Source organism: Artibeus jamaicensis, unplaced genomic scaffold (genome assembly GCF_021234435.1).
Source record: "Artibeus jamaicensis isolate MK-2021 breed Jamaican fruit bat unplaced genomic scaffold, CSHL_Jam_final scaffold_916, whole genome shotgun sequence".
In the NCBI taxonomy this organism is placed as follows: Eukaryota; Metazoa; Chordata; class Mammalia; order Chiroptera; family Phyllostomidae; genus Artibeus; species Artibeus jamaicensis.
The window spans coordinates 11146183-11164233 of record NW_026522059.1 but is presented as its reverse complement, the minus strand read 5'-3'; the positions used below and the strand labels follow the sequence as shown (position 1 = coordinate 11164233).

Below are 18051 nucleotides of genomic sequence, written 5' to 3'. Positions count from 1 at the left end.
TCCTACTCTCAGAGTCTATTTCTGGCAGAACCCAATCATAGACAGTCAGGACTGTAGATATCTCATCTTATTGACATGCAAGTGACCATGACCTCACCTGGAAAGAAAACGCGGCTTCTCCCTTGGGAGTTCCCATACTTCAAACATGCCGCTGCCACCTGCCCCTCCGGCAGTGAGACAGACGGATCCCGGGGGTCCGATGGCCCAGACACAGCGGCAGGGTCCTCTCAGCACTGGCCCCAGACCTGGAACCTCTCTGGGGCTTCTGTTCAAACATGACCACGACAATCACATGCAGGAAAGAGATGGGAGAGAAGAGCTTCTTCAGAGGACAGAGAGGACCGGGAACTTGGGTGTTACCAAGAGAAAGGCGCAGCACCTGGCCTGCATCCAGCTTCCCTGCTCACACAGGTCGGAAGGCAGATCCGGGGGCAGCCTGTCCCCCACAGGGACATCCTGGTCTTTGAGGCAGTCAGTGTCTGAACTGAGGGGCCCAGGCATGGTGGTGCTGGGGGAAGACCCGGGTTCATAACACAGACAGAGGGTCTCCAGGACAGTTGTGCAACAAGCAAGCGGAAATGCGGCTCGCCGAGGCCTCCCACTGCTCCTGGGAGGGGGGAATCTCCCAGGCTGATGTGCCAAGGCGTGATTCAGCCAGCCCCCTGGCCTCGGGGCAGGGCGGGCATCTCTCAGAGATATGCCAACCTGTTTGCAGCTGGTGATCTCAGTGAAGCATTGCTCAGGACAGACAGCGGGAAATCACTCCGGTGGAGCGGGTGTGAGGGTGGCAGGTAGCCCTGGATCCTGGGTGCACACTGGTCCTGAAATTTGAGTGCCTTCCTGGAGGTCCAGGGCCTCTGCTCCTCCTCAGCGGTGTGGCCTGCTTGCCCCTGGCATCGGGAAGAGCTGGAGTGCCAGCCTCCCCACCACAACTCAGGGGCAGGGCGGCATGAGCCGGTCAAGGCACATGGGCAAGATCCGCAGACGCCTGGAGGATGTCAAGAGCCAGTGGGTCCGGCCCGCCAGGCCTGACTTCAGCGACAATGAGAGCGCCCGGCTGGCCACAGACGCCCTCTTGGACGGGGGGCCCGAGGCCTACCAGCAGGTCCTCCACAAGGAAGGCGAGGTGGACTTCTTGTCCTCGATGGAGGCCCAGTACATCCAGGCCCAGGCCCAGGAGCCCCCCTGCACTCCGGAGACCCCAGGAGGCACCGAGGCCGGAACCAAGGGACTGGACTCCTGCTCGTTGCAGTCAGGCACCTACTACCCTGCGGCCTCGGAGGGCAGCGAGCCTGCCCTGCTGCACACCTGGGCCTCGTCCGAGAAGCCCTACCTGAAGGAGGAGTCCAGTGCCACCGTGTACTTCCAGACAGACAAGCACAACAACATCAGGGACCTCATCCGCCGCTGCATCGCTCGGACCAGCCAGGTAGCGGTGGCCCAGCCTGTGTCTCCTTGGCCATGGGCGGGGAGGAATGGGGGCTGGTGGAGGAGGGAGAGGGGGGTGTGTCCCATTCTAAGCAATGGAGCCAGGGATGTCACTTTCTGCCTTGCCAGGAATCACTGGCTTCCTGAATCTATCTGCCGTAGTCTGGGTCCCGGCTGCCACCCCCACAGAGTCCCCCACAACAGTTTCCTGCCTGGCCCTCATCCTCCTTCTCAGTGCACAGCCACCCGGGCTCCATGCTGTTGGATCACTTCTTCTGCACTTCAAATCTAACTCAGTCCCTTTTCTGCCCGACCACACATGGGTCCAGACGCTTCATGGTCACTTGTGCACAGACAGGCCTGAGCAAAGTTAGAGAGGATAAGGAACAAGTGCGTGCCCCAGTGGTGTGGCTCCTTCATTTGGAAGCATGGAGGTGAGGCACTTGGCCTGGCCTGGGAATTCAGGAAAGGGCTTCCTGAAGAGAGGACTTCGGGTCCTGAGAGGGAGTAGGCATTGGTCTGGCAAAACACAAGGAAGGTGAGGGGGTCCGAAGCAGAAGGAACAGCGCACTCGGGGCCCCAACACAGAGCATGGTGGGTTTGAGGGTCTGCATGTCACTCAGCGTTGAGTGGCAGGAGGTGGGAGAGAAACTGGAGAGGTTGTGAGCCTTGCAAGGAGTTTGTTCTTCCCACTGTGGGTGACTGGAAGCCAGTGAAGGTCTCCGCAGGGGTCACAGCCTGCTCTCAGGGACAGCCCGTAGCTGGGAATCCAGCCGCCCTGGCATCTCTGTGGGAGCAGCCTGTCCTTAAGCCCGTGTGTGTGTGTGTGTGTGTGTGTGTGTGTGTGTGTGTGTGTCACAGACTCTGCCTGCAAAGGCCTGACAGGCAACAAAATGGGGGAAATTCATGGGGACCTCAGACCAGAGGCAGGGTTTGTGGCCAAGGAGACCCACCCAAAGCGGTGGCCGCAGCTCAGGCCCGACAGAGCCAGTCTTCGGCCCGCCTGCTGGGAGGAGCTGGCCGTCCTTGTTTCTATGTGAAATCTGGTTCGTGAGCCTTGTCTCAAACTCATAACACGCTGTGCCGCTGTGTCGGTGAAAGAAAGGACATTAGCCGCCTCCGGGCACAGAGGGGAGGTGGGGGGGGGCTGGGGAGGGTGAAGAAGAGCCTTGCTGGGTGGGGCTTAGGGGAAGGGGAGGGACTCAGCCAGGGGATTATGTTTCACAAGTCCCAGCCTGGCTCCTCTCCAGGGAGGGTCGCTCACCCTGTGAGCAGCAGCTTCAGCTAAGAATTTCCCCCAACACCAGCCATCCCAGCCCCTGGAGAGCAGTGAACTTCCTCTTCCCACACAGAGAGACCCGAGCCAGCACACCTGGAAACAGGCCCTGGAGCTGGAAGGGACCTTAGTCTGGCGTGGACTCTGAGGCTCGGGAGGCTAAGGGACTTGCCCTGGGTCGTGGGGCCAGCCCCAGCCCCACGTAGGTAGGGCCACCATTCCTGGCTGACTGCCTCGGACCGTCTGTCAATTAAACACGCTGCTCTGAAGCAGCCCAGTGACATGAAGAGTCAACATTCCACCCATGTTACCTCTCGTTTAAATTTTCCGTAACTCCAATCCCCCTGCACCCAACTATCTACACTTAACCTTCCCACCCTGGTGGGTTTTTCTGGAGCCTGCTGATTTCCCACAGTATTAAACTTGGGACTACGGGGGGAAAAAAAAAGACTTAAGTATCTGATTTTTTAAATTCTTTTCAATGTGACCAAATTTTTAAATTTAAGTGATGAGAGACAAAGACAGAGATGGGGCATCTTCACGGACGACATTTCTTCCCTGGGAGTCTGTCGCTCGTCTGCAGCTTTGGGAGGGCACACAGGGCTTCTAGCCTGTGCTGGAGAGTCGTTGTCGTGTGCACCTGGGGTAGAAGCAGCCACAGCTGACCGCAGGCAGCCACTTATGGCCCGTGATCCAGGACACTGAGAACTCCTGACCACGTTCCAGTCGCGGTGCCTGGAGCTCCGCCAGCCAGGCCGGCGTGGCAGAGCAGAGCGAGAAGCCTCCTTCCCTTCGGGCAGCTCCCTCAGAACTTCCCCGGGAGAGCAGAGAGAAGGGAGGAGGGCAGAGGGTGGGAGGGAGCACAAGGGTGGAACACACTCGTGGGTGGCAGCCTTGAGCTTGAGCAACCCTTTGTTCCTGGAAGTGGACAGGAGGTGACTAAGGCAGGCTTCACGAACAGGTGGCCTCTGAGCTGAGACTCGAAGGCTGAGTAACAGTCTGCCAGGCAGAGAGGGAAGGGAAAGGAATTCCAGGCCTAGGGAGTGTCGAACACCAAGGTCGGGTATGAGGGCACTTGAGGGGCCAGGAGGTGGGAACACACAGTCATCCACCTGGTGGGACAGAGCTTGTTGACTTGGGACCTCAAGGAGTGGTGTGGGTGGGGACAAGGATCAGAAGCTGGTGGGGCTAGAAGCTGCTGTGCCTTATGCCTGGGGCTAAAGAGCGAGCAACAGTTCTTTACTCTCAAATGTGCCTGAGGTTTTGCTTCAACCAGGTGCAGCAAGCCACGCAGTCAGGGTGGAAGAGGTTTGTGTGCACTGTCCCTAGAAGTAGAAGCCACGCAGGACCACACCAGGGAAGCACCAGGGTGGTCAGCAGACAGGACAAACAAGGGGAAAGGATGGGCAGAGCCTTTGTTTTGGTTTTGCAGGAAGGACAAAGCAGAGCACAGTGTGAGACTGGCCAGACTGGATCATTTCAGCAGGCTCAGGGCTCTGGGTGGCCCTGAGTTGTCCAGGACCAGGCCCTGGGTGATTAAGGGCAGGGGTACGTGCTGTGTGCCAGTTAAATAAGGGGGGCAGTTGGAGTATTGGCTCTGCGTTGCTTGCTTGGCATCTCACAGGCAGGGTGTTTGCTGTCTCTAGAAATCTGTTGGCTCTGGGATGTCAAACATCATAAAATGTGAAAAACAAAAGCCTTGATTAGTATATTCTCCAAATGTGGCCCTGGATCCTGAGACCCTTTCACTCGGGCCCTTTGTAACCACTTATCTGTGCGAGGCCAGTTTACAATGTCTTTGTATACTTCCACCCAAACAGCGTATCAGGGCAGATTGCTGCAGAAGCAGACAGGCCACGCAAGCCGTCTGGGAAGCCAGACGCCATAGGGATTTACAACCCAGCACGACAGCGCCACTCTGCTTGCCGCGTTCTGTTGTTGTTCTGGAAGATACAGTTATTTTTCATGAAAGTGGTTATTTATGTTAAACGTGTAAGGAGCTTAATATTGTTTCAAGTAGCTAATATTAGTTATTCATAAATAACTAAAACATAAACATTTTTAAATGTCCTCAGTTTTAGTTTCTAGTATGACAAATATCGACGGCTTTAATCCACATGAACCAAAGCTCTTTGGAATCCTCGGCGATTTTTTAAGAGTGTGAGGGGTCCTGAGACCAGAAAGCTGAAGAACTTCGGCAGGCAAGCTCCCTCTGCTCGCTCAAACCCCTCTCCCTCTGCCTCCCCCTTTCTCTGGGCAAGAAATACAGATTCATTGCGGAAAGAAATTCTAATGAGCCCTCTGGGAGGTTGGGTGGGTGGAGGGGCCTGCGGTGGAGCCAGGAGGAAGAAGCTCCCCACCCACGGATTCGGGCTGAGACCCTGCCCTGGATGGGCTGTGCCCCCCTCCCCTCCCACACATGCATTACTGGGTCACTGCCAGCTGGTCTGAGGGAGGTGCGCAGTGGGCAGAAGGAGGAGGGTCTAGGGTCAGGCAAGGATGGAGGGAGGCCGCCTGAGCAGAAACCTTCAGGGAAACAAGGACTCCCTGGAAGGCCGCCCGGAGGCTTTACTGACATCCTGGGGAGAGAGGATTGCCTCTTCTGTCCAGAACTTGGTGGAGGAGGCACTGGTCCTTCAGCAGAAAGGACGGCGGGTCACTGGTGTCATAAATGGGTGCAGGGACTCAGTCATGCCACAGCAGGGCAGGGTCCCCCGGGATCGTGCGTCTGGCCGCGAGAGCGCATTTGCTGGCTTGCGGCCCAGGGTGAGCGGGTTTAGCAGCAGGCCTCACCCCTTCCGAACACCGCACAGCAAGGAGCAGAAGGGCGGCCCCTGAGTGGGTGCCAGCCACCTACTCGGAGGTGAAGGGAGGTGCATGGCTATCACTGGTACTGATGAAGGAAAACGACCGCCACAGTCCACCAGTCAGTCGTGACCGCTGCTCTGGGCTTTGTGCTTGTCTGTCTGCACACCGATCTCCCTCATGGCAACCTAGTGGACATACCGCTGTTCTGTGCTCTGTGTGTGTGTATGTAATTCATTAATTGTTAATACGTGTTTGTTGAGCATGTATTACATGACAAGTTTTATTTTACCATTTTGTCCAGTCTTACAGTTTCTATATCACCATGGTAATTGTCATCACTGACTTGTCGATATGCCACAGTTTAAACGAGGAAGTGTTAGGGTGGTCGGTGATGCGGGGGCTGGGAAAGAATTCACAAAGAAAAAGAAGTGCAGGGGGGAAAGGTTTGGTTTTACTTTTCCAAGGGAGGGACAGGGCTGGGCGTGGAGACCTGCACCAGCACCGCCAGCACCCGCACCAGCCCCGAGGGGTCGTGGGGCCGTGAGTTTTAATTGGGCAGTGGGGTGGCTGCAGAGCGACTGTTCGGATGTTATCTTCGGGTGCAGCGTCTGGGTGTCTGGTCAGTGAGGCCCGGGGTCAGGTCGTGGGGGCCTGGCGTGTCCTGTTTCTGGTCTGTGCAGTTTCTTGGGTGTTCCTGGAGCCTCTGCGCCTTCAGGGCACTTCCAGTAATTTCTAGTCCTGTGGATAGAGGCTCATAGAGCAGTTAGGGTCAGTCGTGCTTGGGGTTCTTGCTAGCTTTGGGAAAGAGGGCCTGCAAAAGTGGCTTTTGTCCTAGCAGGAAGGAGTCTTCACTGGGTGACAAAAAAAAGTCTAGTTCTGCTCCAGTTCCACTGTGTGGGGGCGTCTTCCCACACCACCAAGCGCTTCTCTGACACCAGCTGGGTGTCCTCCGATTCAACTCAGGCCAATCCCGACGTGACCTGTGCTTCAGACAATCACCGGTCAGAGACTCCAATGCCCTCTTCTTTGGGTTTGATTAAATTCCTAGAGCGGCTCACAATACTCATAGAAACATTTAGTTACTAGACAATGAATTCATTACAAAAGGACGTAACTCAGGAAGATTCAGATGGAAGCAACACATAGGGCACGTACAGGAAAAGGGCCCTGAGCGCCCACGCCCTCTCCCAGACCAGCACTCGCCCCAAATCCTCACTTGTCCACCAACCTGGAAGTTCTCTGAACCCATCCTGCTGGGTCTTTCTGGAGGCTCATTACATACATACGGTTGATTATATCATTGGCCATTGGTGATTGATCCAACTTCCAGCCCCCCTTCCATCTCAGAGGCTGGGGGGAGGGTGGAGGTGTGGTTGAGCGCCACAACCCTGGCATCACAGGGTGGGGTCTTCTGGTGACCAGCCCCACCCTCAAGTTTGGTCTGTTGTTACAGATGCCGTTACTGTTCTCGTCACTCAGGGCTTTCCAGGGGTTTGCGGAGCTCGGTGCCAGCCACAGGATTCTATGCATTTCTTACTATAAATGACAATATCACAGAAAGTGACCCCAAATAAGCACAAGAGGGGGAACATGCATTGACATCCACAGTGGAAAAGTCAAGGGTAGGAATGGCTTCAGTCATGACTGAAACTGGATGTTCGAATGATGCCATGGCGATCGGTCCCCACCTCTGGGGCTTTCTCTCTTTGGGGCTGGCTTTGTTTTCAGGCAGGCTGTCCCCACGTGGTGGCAAGATGCTGCCAGCTGCTGTAGTTTGTAGCCTGCTACCTAAGCAACCCCAGTGGAACTAATACCTCCCCAAGAGTCCCCGCAGGAGTCCTAGGCTGACCCTCATTAGAATACTTCGTTTAGATCACGTGGCCACCCCCGCGCCAATCTCTGTGGCCAGTGGGGGATGCAGTGTTCTCATTGGTCTGGCCTTGGTGATGTGCCCTCCCCATGCTCTGTCCACGGCGGGGCAGAAATTCCACCCAAACCACACTGATTGTGGAGAAAAGGTGATCTTTTCAATTTTATTTTTCAGTTGCAGTTTACATGCACTACATGAATTCATTACAATATTACAATATTATTTATTACAATAAATAATAACAATATTATTACAATATTATTGACTGAATCCCCTGTGCTGTACTTTACATCCCTGTGACTGCCCTGTGACTACCAATTTCTACTCCTTAGTCCCTTCACCCTTTCCCCGCAGCCCCCCAATCCACTCCCGCTCTGGCGACCATCAATCTGTTCTCTGTGTGTATGGGTCTGTTTCCGTTTCATCTGTTTGTTTATTTAGATTCCACCTATAAGTGAAATCATATGGTGGAGAAGTGATTTCTTAATGTGAGAGTGTGGGGCTGTTGTTAGAAGGAGAGGAGTGCATGCTGGGTAGGCAGGCTCACAGAAGTCTCTCCCGCTTGCTGGGTGTCTAGGGCTTCCCACTCCTCGAGTTTCCGTTGTGATAGAAGAAGACACAGTTACTGCTGGCGGAGCAGGAGCCCCCTCACCCCACTGGCTAGTCTAGTTTATGTGCGGGTTGGAGGGGAGGGTCTCTGGCTCTGGCCAGGTGGCTCAGTTGGTTAGAGCATCATCCTGGTACGCCAAGGTCGTGGGTAAGGTCCCTGGTCAGGACGCAATACGAGGTGAGTGGAACAACAAATCGATGTTTCTCTCTCTCATTCTCCCTTCCTCTCTCTCTCTAAAATCAATAAATAATATATGTATGGAGTCTCTACAAGGATTATGGTTGAGGCAAGGATTCCGCAGCTTAAAAACATTTGAAAACCAATGGCCACAGAGGGCCCTTGAGCTGCAGACGTCTGAGGACTCATGACATTAAATCTATCCCCTCCTCCGAACCTGCCTGGCCACCTCCCCTTCTGCTCTTTCCCCCTCTTTATGCTTTTCTCTCCTCCCTGCTCTGCATTCTCCATTCCACCCGTGGGCAGAGAGGCCAGCGGAGCATGGCGGGGCTGGAGGGTGGAGCAGAACACAGGCCGGAGCCCTCTCCCCAGCTGCCCCTGCCAGGCCCGCCCCCACCCTCCCTTCCCCTCTAACTCAGCCCCAGTGGGACCAGCTCGCCCAGGCCCACGGGGACTGAGGGAGTTTGCCTGACTCTTCTGGTATTGGACCGCTCTTCCCGGCCCAGGTCCTGGCCGTCCTGATGGATGTGTTCACCGACGTGGAGATCTTCTGTGACATGCTGGAGGCGGCCAACAAGCGCGGGGTGTTTGTCTGTGTGCTCCTGGACCAGGGAGGTGTGAGGCTCTTCCAGGAGATGTGTGACAAAGTGCAGATCTCGGACGGTCACCTGAAGGTAGGGGCCCCGAGGAGCGCCCACGAGGTGCCTGTGTGAGAGCAAGATGGGCTGTGCCATGGCAACAGCCCTCCCCCGCCCACCACCGTCAATGGCTGCACGCAGTCAAGGTTTATTTCTTGCTCGAAGTGTAGGCCAGGCGGCCCTCCCTCATCCTGTAGCTACATCAGGAGGAATATGCAGCCTCCTGGATTGCAGTGATGGGAGAGGGGGCAGGAGGGGCCTTCGGGAAGAAGCCCTGACCTCGCAGAGATTTTCATTCCTTCCGCCCACAGCCCTTTGGCCTCACCTAGCTGCCTGGAGAGGCCGGAGGTGCCATTGTCCCTGAGCACCCCCAGCAGCCGCAGGCTTTCCCCACCTCCCACTCTGAGATCCCCCCACAGTGGCCCCCCCCCACTCTGAGATCCCCAGGCCTCCCAAGGGCTCCGTGAGGGCTGGGGCAGCAGACGCTGTGGGGGAGGAAGGGGACAAACAGGACCCACAGTGATTTGGGTCGGGGACACACTTTTTTTTTTTTTTAGCCCTGGCTGTTCTGAGCCTTCCCTCTGACCAGCCTCGGGTCAGAGACTTACGCACGTCACTAAAGTCACTTGCAGGGCAGGGCTGGGCCTGCCTGACGTCTGTGGTCCAGGGGAGCCTGGACCGAGGGCTCCATGGGCACCAGGCCCTTGTCTTCTATATTCTGCTTTTTAAAAGTTCTACCATCTCTCACGTCCTTTTCCTCCTCCGTTACTTTGAGTAATGTCAGGACAGTGAAGAAAATTTGGCCAAGGCAGAAACTGAAATGGCCCATAACCCCACCACCTAGAAACACCCCCTGTTTATGGGTTGGTGCGCACCCTCCCAGACTTGTCCAAGGCAAACGTGTGTCCATAAACACATTATTAGCAAGCGACACCTTGACCTTCCTTCCAACAGAACATCTCCATCCGGAGTGTGGAGGCGGAGGTGTACTGTGCCAAATCCGGCCGGAAGTTCGCTGGCCAGATCCAGGAGAAGTTCATCATCTCGGACTGGAGATACGTCCTCTCGGGGTCGTACAGGTGAGCCCTGGGTTTCAGCTGGGTGCGAGGCCAAGGCTGAGTGTGGTGCAGACCGGCCCCAGTGCTCAGGCCCACCCGCCGCCAGCAGCCCCCAGGAGGGAGGACGGGCCTGGGCAAAAGGGCGGAAATGAGCCTCTCCTAGGAAGGCTTCGGGGTAGAGGGGCTCGTTCCAGTGCCTCAGTTTCCCTTGATGTTACAATAAGACACAGAACCCGCTGATTCCCTCCTCAGCTATCTCAGGGGTGATTATAAAACCGTGCAATTTGTTTCAGGGTGTGTGTGTTCCCCATTTTATTTTCAAGTGTTTTATTTTAATATAGCAAATGTATTGAGATATAATTCACATACCAGATAATTCACCGATTTAAAGTGCGCAATTCAGTTCTTTTTATGGCATCACTTTCCTTCTCTGTTAAATGGGGGGTGGGGGTAACAGTACCTTCCACTGCAGATAAAGTTTGCAAGACATGTGGCATAGCTCCTGGTTCATAGTAGGTGCTCAATAAATGATTGCCATTAGCCAGCCAGTACCCTGGCAGGGCCCCGAGGGAAGGGCACAGATCTGAAAGGGTGAGTCCTGAGGGGCTACCAAGCAAGACAGGCCTGAATGATGTCAGCTTGGCCGGGGGAGGGGACATGTGGTCCCCAAGAAGACTGGAGGACACCAAGACAGCCTACCTCTCACTTCGGGATGGACAGGGCTTGCTGAACTGTCACAGTGTCCTAGATAAATGACAAACACCCCTCTCTGTGGCCCCCAACCACCAGCTTTCGGTCCCTTCTCCCCTTCCCTGTCAGAGAATCGCCAACTGTTGCAGGACCTTCGGGTGGCACCTGGACTGGAAACGGCAGCGGCCCAGCCTACAAGTCAGATGGCTTAAGTTCAGTTCCCACTCTGTTTCTCACATTCCTTCGGCTGAAAGTATCTCTTCTGTCAGAGACGTATATATATTCAGGGGTGGTGTGGCCGCGTCCCTTCACCATTAAGCAGTCACTCCCCCTCCTCAGCCCCTAGCAACCAGGTGCGAGACTGGCAAGAGGCTTATCGAGCCATTAAAAAGACTTCCATGTGGTTGAAACAGAGAAATTCCGAAAGAGAAAGTGAAGAGGGGGAAATTGTATTTTTGTTAGGGGATTTAAGCCCAGTTTTCATCAGCGTCTGTCCTTCCAGAACTCACCTCCAGCGCTGGCCCGGCCCTCGGTGCTGGTGAATGGAGCCCGGTTAACCTTGGTGAGCTTTGTGCCAGGCCCCGGGTGCGTTTCAACATCTAAGTTCTTGTTGAGGGTCTTACCCCAGCACAGGCGCTGTTGCCAGGTGCTGGAGACACAGAACTCCTCTCCCCTCAAAAAACGTGGGTAAGTGGCCACGGAGTCGGGCAATGTGTGCTCTAGGATCAGGGTGAGCTGAGAAGGTGCTCTGGGGTCAGACAGGAGGGAGCCCCCTTCTGCTCCCAGGTCTCGGAGGTGGGAGTGGGCCTTGGAGCAAGAGAAAGATTGGGATGGGGATGGGGGGCAAAATGAGGCAGCTGGAACAGCATGAGGAACAGCATGATACCTACCAGCACGGCCTTCTAACTCGCCCCTGAGTCTCCTCCTGCCCTGGCCCGCACTACCATGTCTGGGCTTCCTCTACCCAGAGCAGAAGGATTTTTAAGCACAAACCACATTGAATTGACCTTAAGATACTTCCACACTTGTCACTGATCATAGGAAAAAATCCACATTCTTACCACGGTCTCCTCTGTCTTGGCAAGAGTCTTCTTCCCCCTCCACCATGCTGCAACCACACTAGGCTCCTCCCAGGCCTTTCCTGCTCTTTCATGCCCCAGGCCCTTAGCACTTGCTGTTTCACTCCTCTGCTGGAGAGCTCATCCGAATTGTCTCCATCCTGCGAACTTACCTTGCAGGTGGCAGCTTCTAAGTCATCCCCTAGAGAACTGTGGACCCGTTCAGCCAACATGATGAACAACGTGCTCCCGGGACCTGGACTGGGTCTGTCTCCCTCTCTACCGCGCTCCTGGCAGGAAGCACAGTTAATACAGTGTCTGCACAATGAATAAGCGAACGACAGTCCGTGTTAGCTCCTGGCCAGCCAGGGTGGCTAGAGAAACAGAGTTTTTCGAACTGTGCCTCGCCATCCACTGGTAGCGTTTGAAAACACTCAGTGGATGATGCCCGGCTTTTCCTTTTTTTTTTAACAAAGTATAACAAAGTAGAAAAGAGGAGAAATACTCAGAGCACACTGAGGTAGGGGGGGTTCTGGGAGTTGCTCTGAGGTTATGCACGTATTTGCGTATGTGACTAGGCCACAGTGTACAATGTGTCTCTCCAGCGGGAGCCGAGATAAGTCTGAAGAGGAACAGGCAGGATTGCCCTGCCAGAGATCAGGACTCGTCAAGTAGCTGTCTCAGTTTGTCTCAGTTACTGCAGCTCTTGGGCAAGACAAACTGACAAACGCAACGGACGAGAAAAGCCCAGGCACAGACCCACAGCAACCAGGCCAGGGCGCGCCAGGGCCGCGGGGAGAGACGGAGCGGGCTGGAAAGCAATAGCGCTCCAGAAGGAAAATCTGAAAGACTTCATTTATTTACTTTTAGAGAGGGGAAAGGAGGGAGGAAGAGCATAAGAGAAACACCGATCAGTTGCCTCTCACAGGGCCCCAGCATGTGCCCTGACCAGGGATCGAACCAGTGTGCCTTAGGTCCGCAGGCCGGTGCTCAACCCACTGAGCCACAGCAGCCAGGGCAGATGATTCTTTTTAGAATTTAGGGTAAGGATTAGCTGTCTGTGTTAAACAGAAACCAAAAATGCATCGACTGTAAAGGATTGCTGACTGTGCTCATATTGCAATGAAGAGCCTTGGTTCGTGGAAAAACATCTTCGAGAAAGTAGAAAGTTGGGTTACGAACCGGAAGCAGCTTTTTACGGTGCCCTGACAGATCCGTGTCAAGAGCCACCGAGAACTCCCACGAGTCCCAACAGAAGTGTGGGCGAGGGACGTGAGTGGGCGCGTCACCGGTGGGACGCGTGTGGAAGCACAGGATGAGGACGTGCTCAGCGTCAGTGGGGTCAGAAAATGCAAACCAAGGCTAGAATGCGGTACTATTTTATACCTCTTCAACGAGCAAAAAAGAAACAATCAGACAATGAAAAATGTTGGATTTATAGGGTCTTTGATGTGCTTAGATGCAATTATTGTTAACATGCTAGCTTTAATTTACTTTTTAAAAGATCTTATTTATTTAGAGAGAGGGGAAGGGGGGAGAAAGAGAGAGAGAGAAACATCAGTGAGCACCTGCCCGCAAATGGTGGGGACCTGGCCCACAACCCAGGCATGTGCCCTGACTGGGAATTGAACCAGTGACCTTTCAGTGTACAGGCCTGTGCTCAGTTCTCTGAGTCACACCAGCCCGGCCCATTAGCTTTTATTTTATGTGGTGGGTTCATAGGTGCTTATTACATTAAAATAACGGAGTGTGAATAGCTACATTCATGAAAATGGGCCCAGAACAGACCAAAGATGGGAGTGGGTCTTCAGCCAAAGATTACGATTAAGTCAATTCTATGTGATTAAGGGTCAAAACCCAATAAAAAGAAAACGTACTTCATACAATGGGTGGGGATAAAAGGACGCGTAGAGTAAGTGAGGGAGACCCCTGCATGGTGCATGGGGGGCGTGCAGGTGCTACAGGGGTGCTCGGGGACGCAGGGGCACGTGGAGATGGGGTGGTGGGGGCACAGAGTGCACAGATGTACTGATGGGGACCTGAAATGTCACTGGGCCCCTTTGGACCTGTTTTGCCGCACAAAGAGCACAGTTGTCAGCCTAATCTAGCCTGATTCCAAACCTGCAGGGCGTCCGATTTCTTAATGTAGCCAGGGGTCCCACTGTCCCTGTCGTGGCCACCTTCCCTGTCACCTGGCTGGCCCTTGGCCCAGCATCAGCTGCTCAGCAGTCTGGGGCTGAGTGGGTGGCTCCCGGGCAGGAAGTGCGGTTTAAACAAAGCCTCGTTGTTCTTCTCAGTGTTGCCCCAGCCTCCTGGGGGCCCTGCCCGGCCTCCCAGACCCTGCCGAGGCCAGAGGTGGACTGGGGGATGGAGGCTGAGGCTTTGCTGGGGCTCTTTCTGCTCAGCCCTGGCGCCGTCCCTGGGGATGACCTGTGCTCCCCTGACTAAGGGCCCCCGTCGCTCCCCATGCCCGGGGCCACATTGTCAGGGATGCAGGACTCTCTAACCTGATGCTCGTGGTGGGTCTTCTGTGCTGTCACCAGACATTTTCAAGGGTTTTCTTTTTGTGGTGGTTGGGGCGTTCCCATCAGACATCGAAAGAAATTTGGCTACGTCATGGAGTCATAAAAGATCAAACATAAATGCCTTGGGCGTCTTGTTTTCACTTAAACCCTGCAGGTGGGCGGAGGGACACGACCTCTGCCCGAGGGTGTCCCCTCATGGGTGTCCCAGCAAATGCACTCACAGCCCATCCCTGTGGGCTCACCCTGCGTTCTCTCTCCCCGCTCCCAAAGAGTGAAGGTCCTCCCTGCCCACAAAGATTCTCCCAGACTACAGCCTCCGCCCTCCAAGGAGCGGCTGACCTCTCCAGCCCCCTGTGTGCGTAGAAGAAGCAGGTGTTCCCACTCTCACAGGTGCAGCCACGGGGAACTAGGCGACTCATAGGAGCACAGAGTCCGGGACACCAGGACTCAGTGGGCACTCAGAGCCTGTGGGCCGTCCGCAGGGGGCACTGACCTGAGGCCAGAGAACCACTCTGGCAGCTTCGTCACTGACCAGCGGGCATTTGTGAAGGGGGCCCCAGGGTCTCCCTCCAGGGCTTCCGCCAGGACGAAAGGAGGCAGCGGGCGTGGGCATCCCCCTCTTGCTAGTCCAGCTGTTGCCCGGAGTTGCCCCAAGGAAGGCCCCGGAGGCCCAGCGGTGGCCCCCCCACCCCCACCCCCACCCTCACTCTCTCCTCCTTCCACAGCTTCACCTGGCTCTGCGGGCACGTCCACCGGAACATCCTCTCCAAGTTCACGGGCCAGGCAGTGGAGCTGTTTGACGAGGAGTTCCGCCACCTGTACGCCTCCTCCAAGCCGGTGCTGGGCCTGAAGTCCCCTGGGCTGGTCCCACCCCTGCAGCCCCGAGTGGGACACAGCCCCCAGCCTGGCCGCCTCAGCGGCAGCAGCTGCTCCACCAGCGACCCCTTCAGCAGCCCCTCCTCGGGAAGCAACCCCCAGGACCAGAGCCTGTCCTTGTCCTCAGGGCGGGGCAGCCCTCTGGCCCCAAACCCACCTCCGCCCTCCAGGCAGCAGCTCTACCACGGCCTTTGGGGGGCCCTGAGCCCACAGGCCCGCTTCTCCCTGCGGCCCCACGACGGGCTGCCGGCTCTCTACAGCGACCTCAAGGCCTGCAGGCCCCTGCGGCTGCAGTTCGGGCAGCTGGGCCTGGTGCCCAGGGTGGCCCACATCTGGAGGCCATTTCTACAGGCACCCCCTCACTTCTGAGTGCCCCCAGCTGCCCTCCCAGGACTCCAGATGGCCTGGCCCAAGGGCCCCTCCCCAACAATCTGCAGCCTTGCCCCTGCTTCCCTTTGAGCGACAGGCTCTTGGCAACATAGTTGCCTGTGTTTCCACATTCCCAGGCCTGAGACCATTCACTTGCCAACCCCCACCCGTCCCTGGGTTCTCCCCTCTCTAGTTTGGCCCATGCAGCACATTCCAGAAGGTTCCAGGCAGTAGGGGGTGGAGAACTAGAGGACAAAACTGTGACAGTATATAGAGCCCCTTTCTTCTACAGAGCCGGCCGGTGCTTTATTACCATTCTTCGAATCTTCGTAACGTAAGAAGGGACAGATGCAGCCCACGTTTTATGTATGGGTAAACTGAGGCACTGAGCCGCTGAGGGTGGGTGCGACCAGTGTGTTCCGTTCCCCAGTTCCCAGGAGCAGTCCACTCCCTGGGGGTGTGGGGAAGAGAGGCCAGGAGGAGGCCTGGGACCATTCTGGACCATTCTGGGAGAGGTGGGGCCGCTCCTGCTCCGTCGAAAGGTGTAATACTGGGAACTCCTGGGCCCCATGAGTGAGGCATGGGGCCCCAGAGCTGCCACTGTTAAGTCGTGTGGGGCCGGTTGAGACCGTAGGCACCAGAGGCGGGGCGGCCGGGGCATCGAGGGGACAGAGTTGGACAAGGCAGCTTAGCAGCTCAGTGTTGGGGATCCATCGCTTCCAGGCAGAAAGCAACAAGAGCCGGGTGCAGCTGGCCTGGGAGGAGCACCCTGCAAGGTGCCCGCCCCCCGCCCCTCACCCCCCACCCCCGCCAGAGACTGCGGTGAGCAGGCCCTCCCACTCCCAGCCCACCAGCCCGAAGTGCATAAGAAGGATGAGCAATGAACGGACCCTTGTTGTCCGAGCCCCTGAGACTGGGGTGGTTTCTTGCTGCACCACAGATACAACCTTGGGACGCTCTGACATGAGGCTGGGCCATTCCTTTGGGGGACTGGATTCCTGACGTCCCCAGCCCTGCGCGCTCGTCCTGAGACAGCATTTGCACCAGAAGACTAGGAGGGCGTTACACGCCTGGAGAGGAGGTGGCGGGAGGCCGAAGCACTTTCTTTTCCGAGTTTCCAGTCCTCCCAACCCCAGCGGCAGTCCCTGCCCTGGCCGGCCTCCCTGCTGGGGGCCATCTGACACATCCAGTCTCTGCGGTGGTGTGAAATTCAACAACGGCGATGGGGTGTGCGCTGGGCACAGTGACAGACACCCACACTCACATCTGTCCTGGAGAATCCCGGAGGCAGCTGGAGGTGACGCCCATGTAAAGAGCCACCTCGAAGAACATGAGAGAATAGAAGAAATCGCAGGATAGTCATGTGTGGGGGGCACAGTGGAATGGGCTGAACCTGTACCTCAGGCCAGGGATTGGGGATCACGTCACCCATCTGGAGGACTGTCTGGAAGTGTTGATCACTAGTGATCAAGCCTGCCCCCCCAAGACTATCTTTTCTAAAAATTATTTGCACTATTCATTGGGTCGCCACCAGAGACTGATTTCTTAAAATCTCTCTGCATTGCAAGAGCCCAGAGGCCAAGGGTCTCTTTGCAGGCTCCAGGGGACCCTATCAGCAGGGAGTCCCAGCGAGCAATGAACACTGGCTGACTCGCTCCTGCAGGGGAGGACTGACGTTCCGACCCCCGTTTACTGCCCCCTCTCCTGCCCTCACCCAGCCGGACTCCCTGCCTCCAGCCCAGGTGCCCTGCTGGCTGTCACAGAAGTGGTGGCGGCGCATCGTTAAACGCTCCATTTTTTGGACTTGGTCCAAGAAGCTGTCGGACCCAGAAACTGTCACTCACTTGCTTTCTCAGCTGCCTCCTAAAGAGCGTGTCAGAAAAACTGTCCTCAGAGAACGAGAGCACAGCAGGTGCACTGTGTTCGCAGGGAAGCCCAACCTGCTGCCTTCTGAGTTGCTCCATCTTCACCACCTCCATCGGGTGTGGCACACTGCCACACGAGGAGGCCACACGCTGAGTGGGCAGAGGCCCAAAGGAGGTGGCCCTGGGGCACAAGGGGACAATGTGTGCACGGCCAAGGGGAGGGTGGGGGAAGGCCGGGATCCAGCTCCAGGCCGAGCCTGCAGAGGCTGCCTTTCAACACTGCCTGTCCCCACGTCAGATTCACACACAAACACCTCCCAGTGAAATGGCTGCTAGAGAAGAACCTGCAAGTTCTCATCTCCCTCGAAAAGAACCAGCAGGCCCTTCTCTTGATTTTTCGAGAATGGAGAGAACCTGGCCCTTCAGGCTGCTCTGGCAAAGCACCGCCACCGGGCAGCTTGTAAACAACAGATGTTTGCTTCTCGCAGGGAGGCAGGCTGGGCGGCCAGCATGGCCAGGGTCTGGTGAGGACACTTCCCAGTTTGCAGACCGCCACCTTCTCGCTGTGTCCTCACCAGGCAGAAGGGACAAGTTAGCCTGAAGCAGTGCCCAGTTCATCATTTCCTTCCTGAGTGATTCAATCCCAAGTCCCGGGAGGCCAGCTGTGGCTTCCACTCCAAAAGGGCTTGAAGTCAAGTATTTGATCACAACCCCCAGGCCCCGCCCGGGGCAGGGGCGGGCAGCCAGTGTTGTGGGGAGAGCGGAGCCCTCCGATCTCCGAGGGCTCCCACTCAGGTGCCACA

General features: G+C 56.2%; 1 protein-coding gene across 1 annotated transcript; it reads left to right on the top strand.

The window, feature by feature from the left end:
* The first annotated feature begins 751 nt into the window (after positions 1-751).
* FAM83A (family with sequence similarity 83 member A) lies at positions 752-16002 on the top strand. Its single transcript, XM_037166723.2, has 4 exons — positions 752-1429; positions 8676-8843; positions 9762-9886; positions 14864-16002. Exons 1-4 carry the CDS (start codon positions 950-952, stop codon positions 15381-15383), a joined length of 1293 nt encoding a protein of 430 aa, XP_037022618.2. The 5' UTR covers positions 752-949; the 3' UTR covers positions 15384-16002.
* The last annotated feature ends 2049 nt before the right edge of the window (positions 16003-18051 follow it).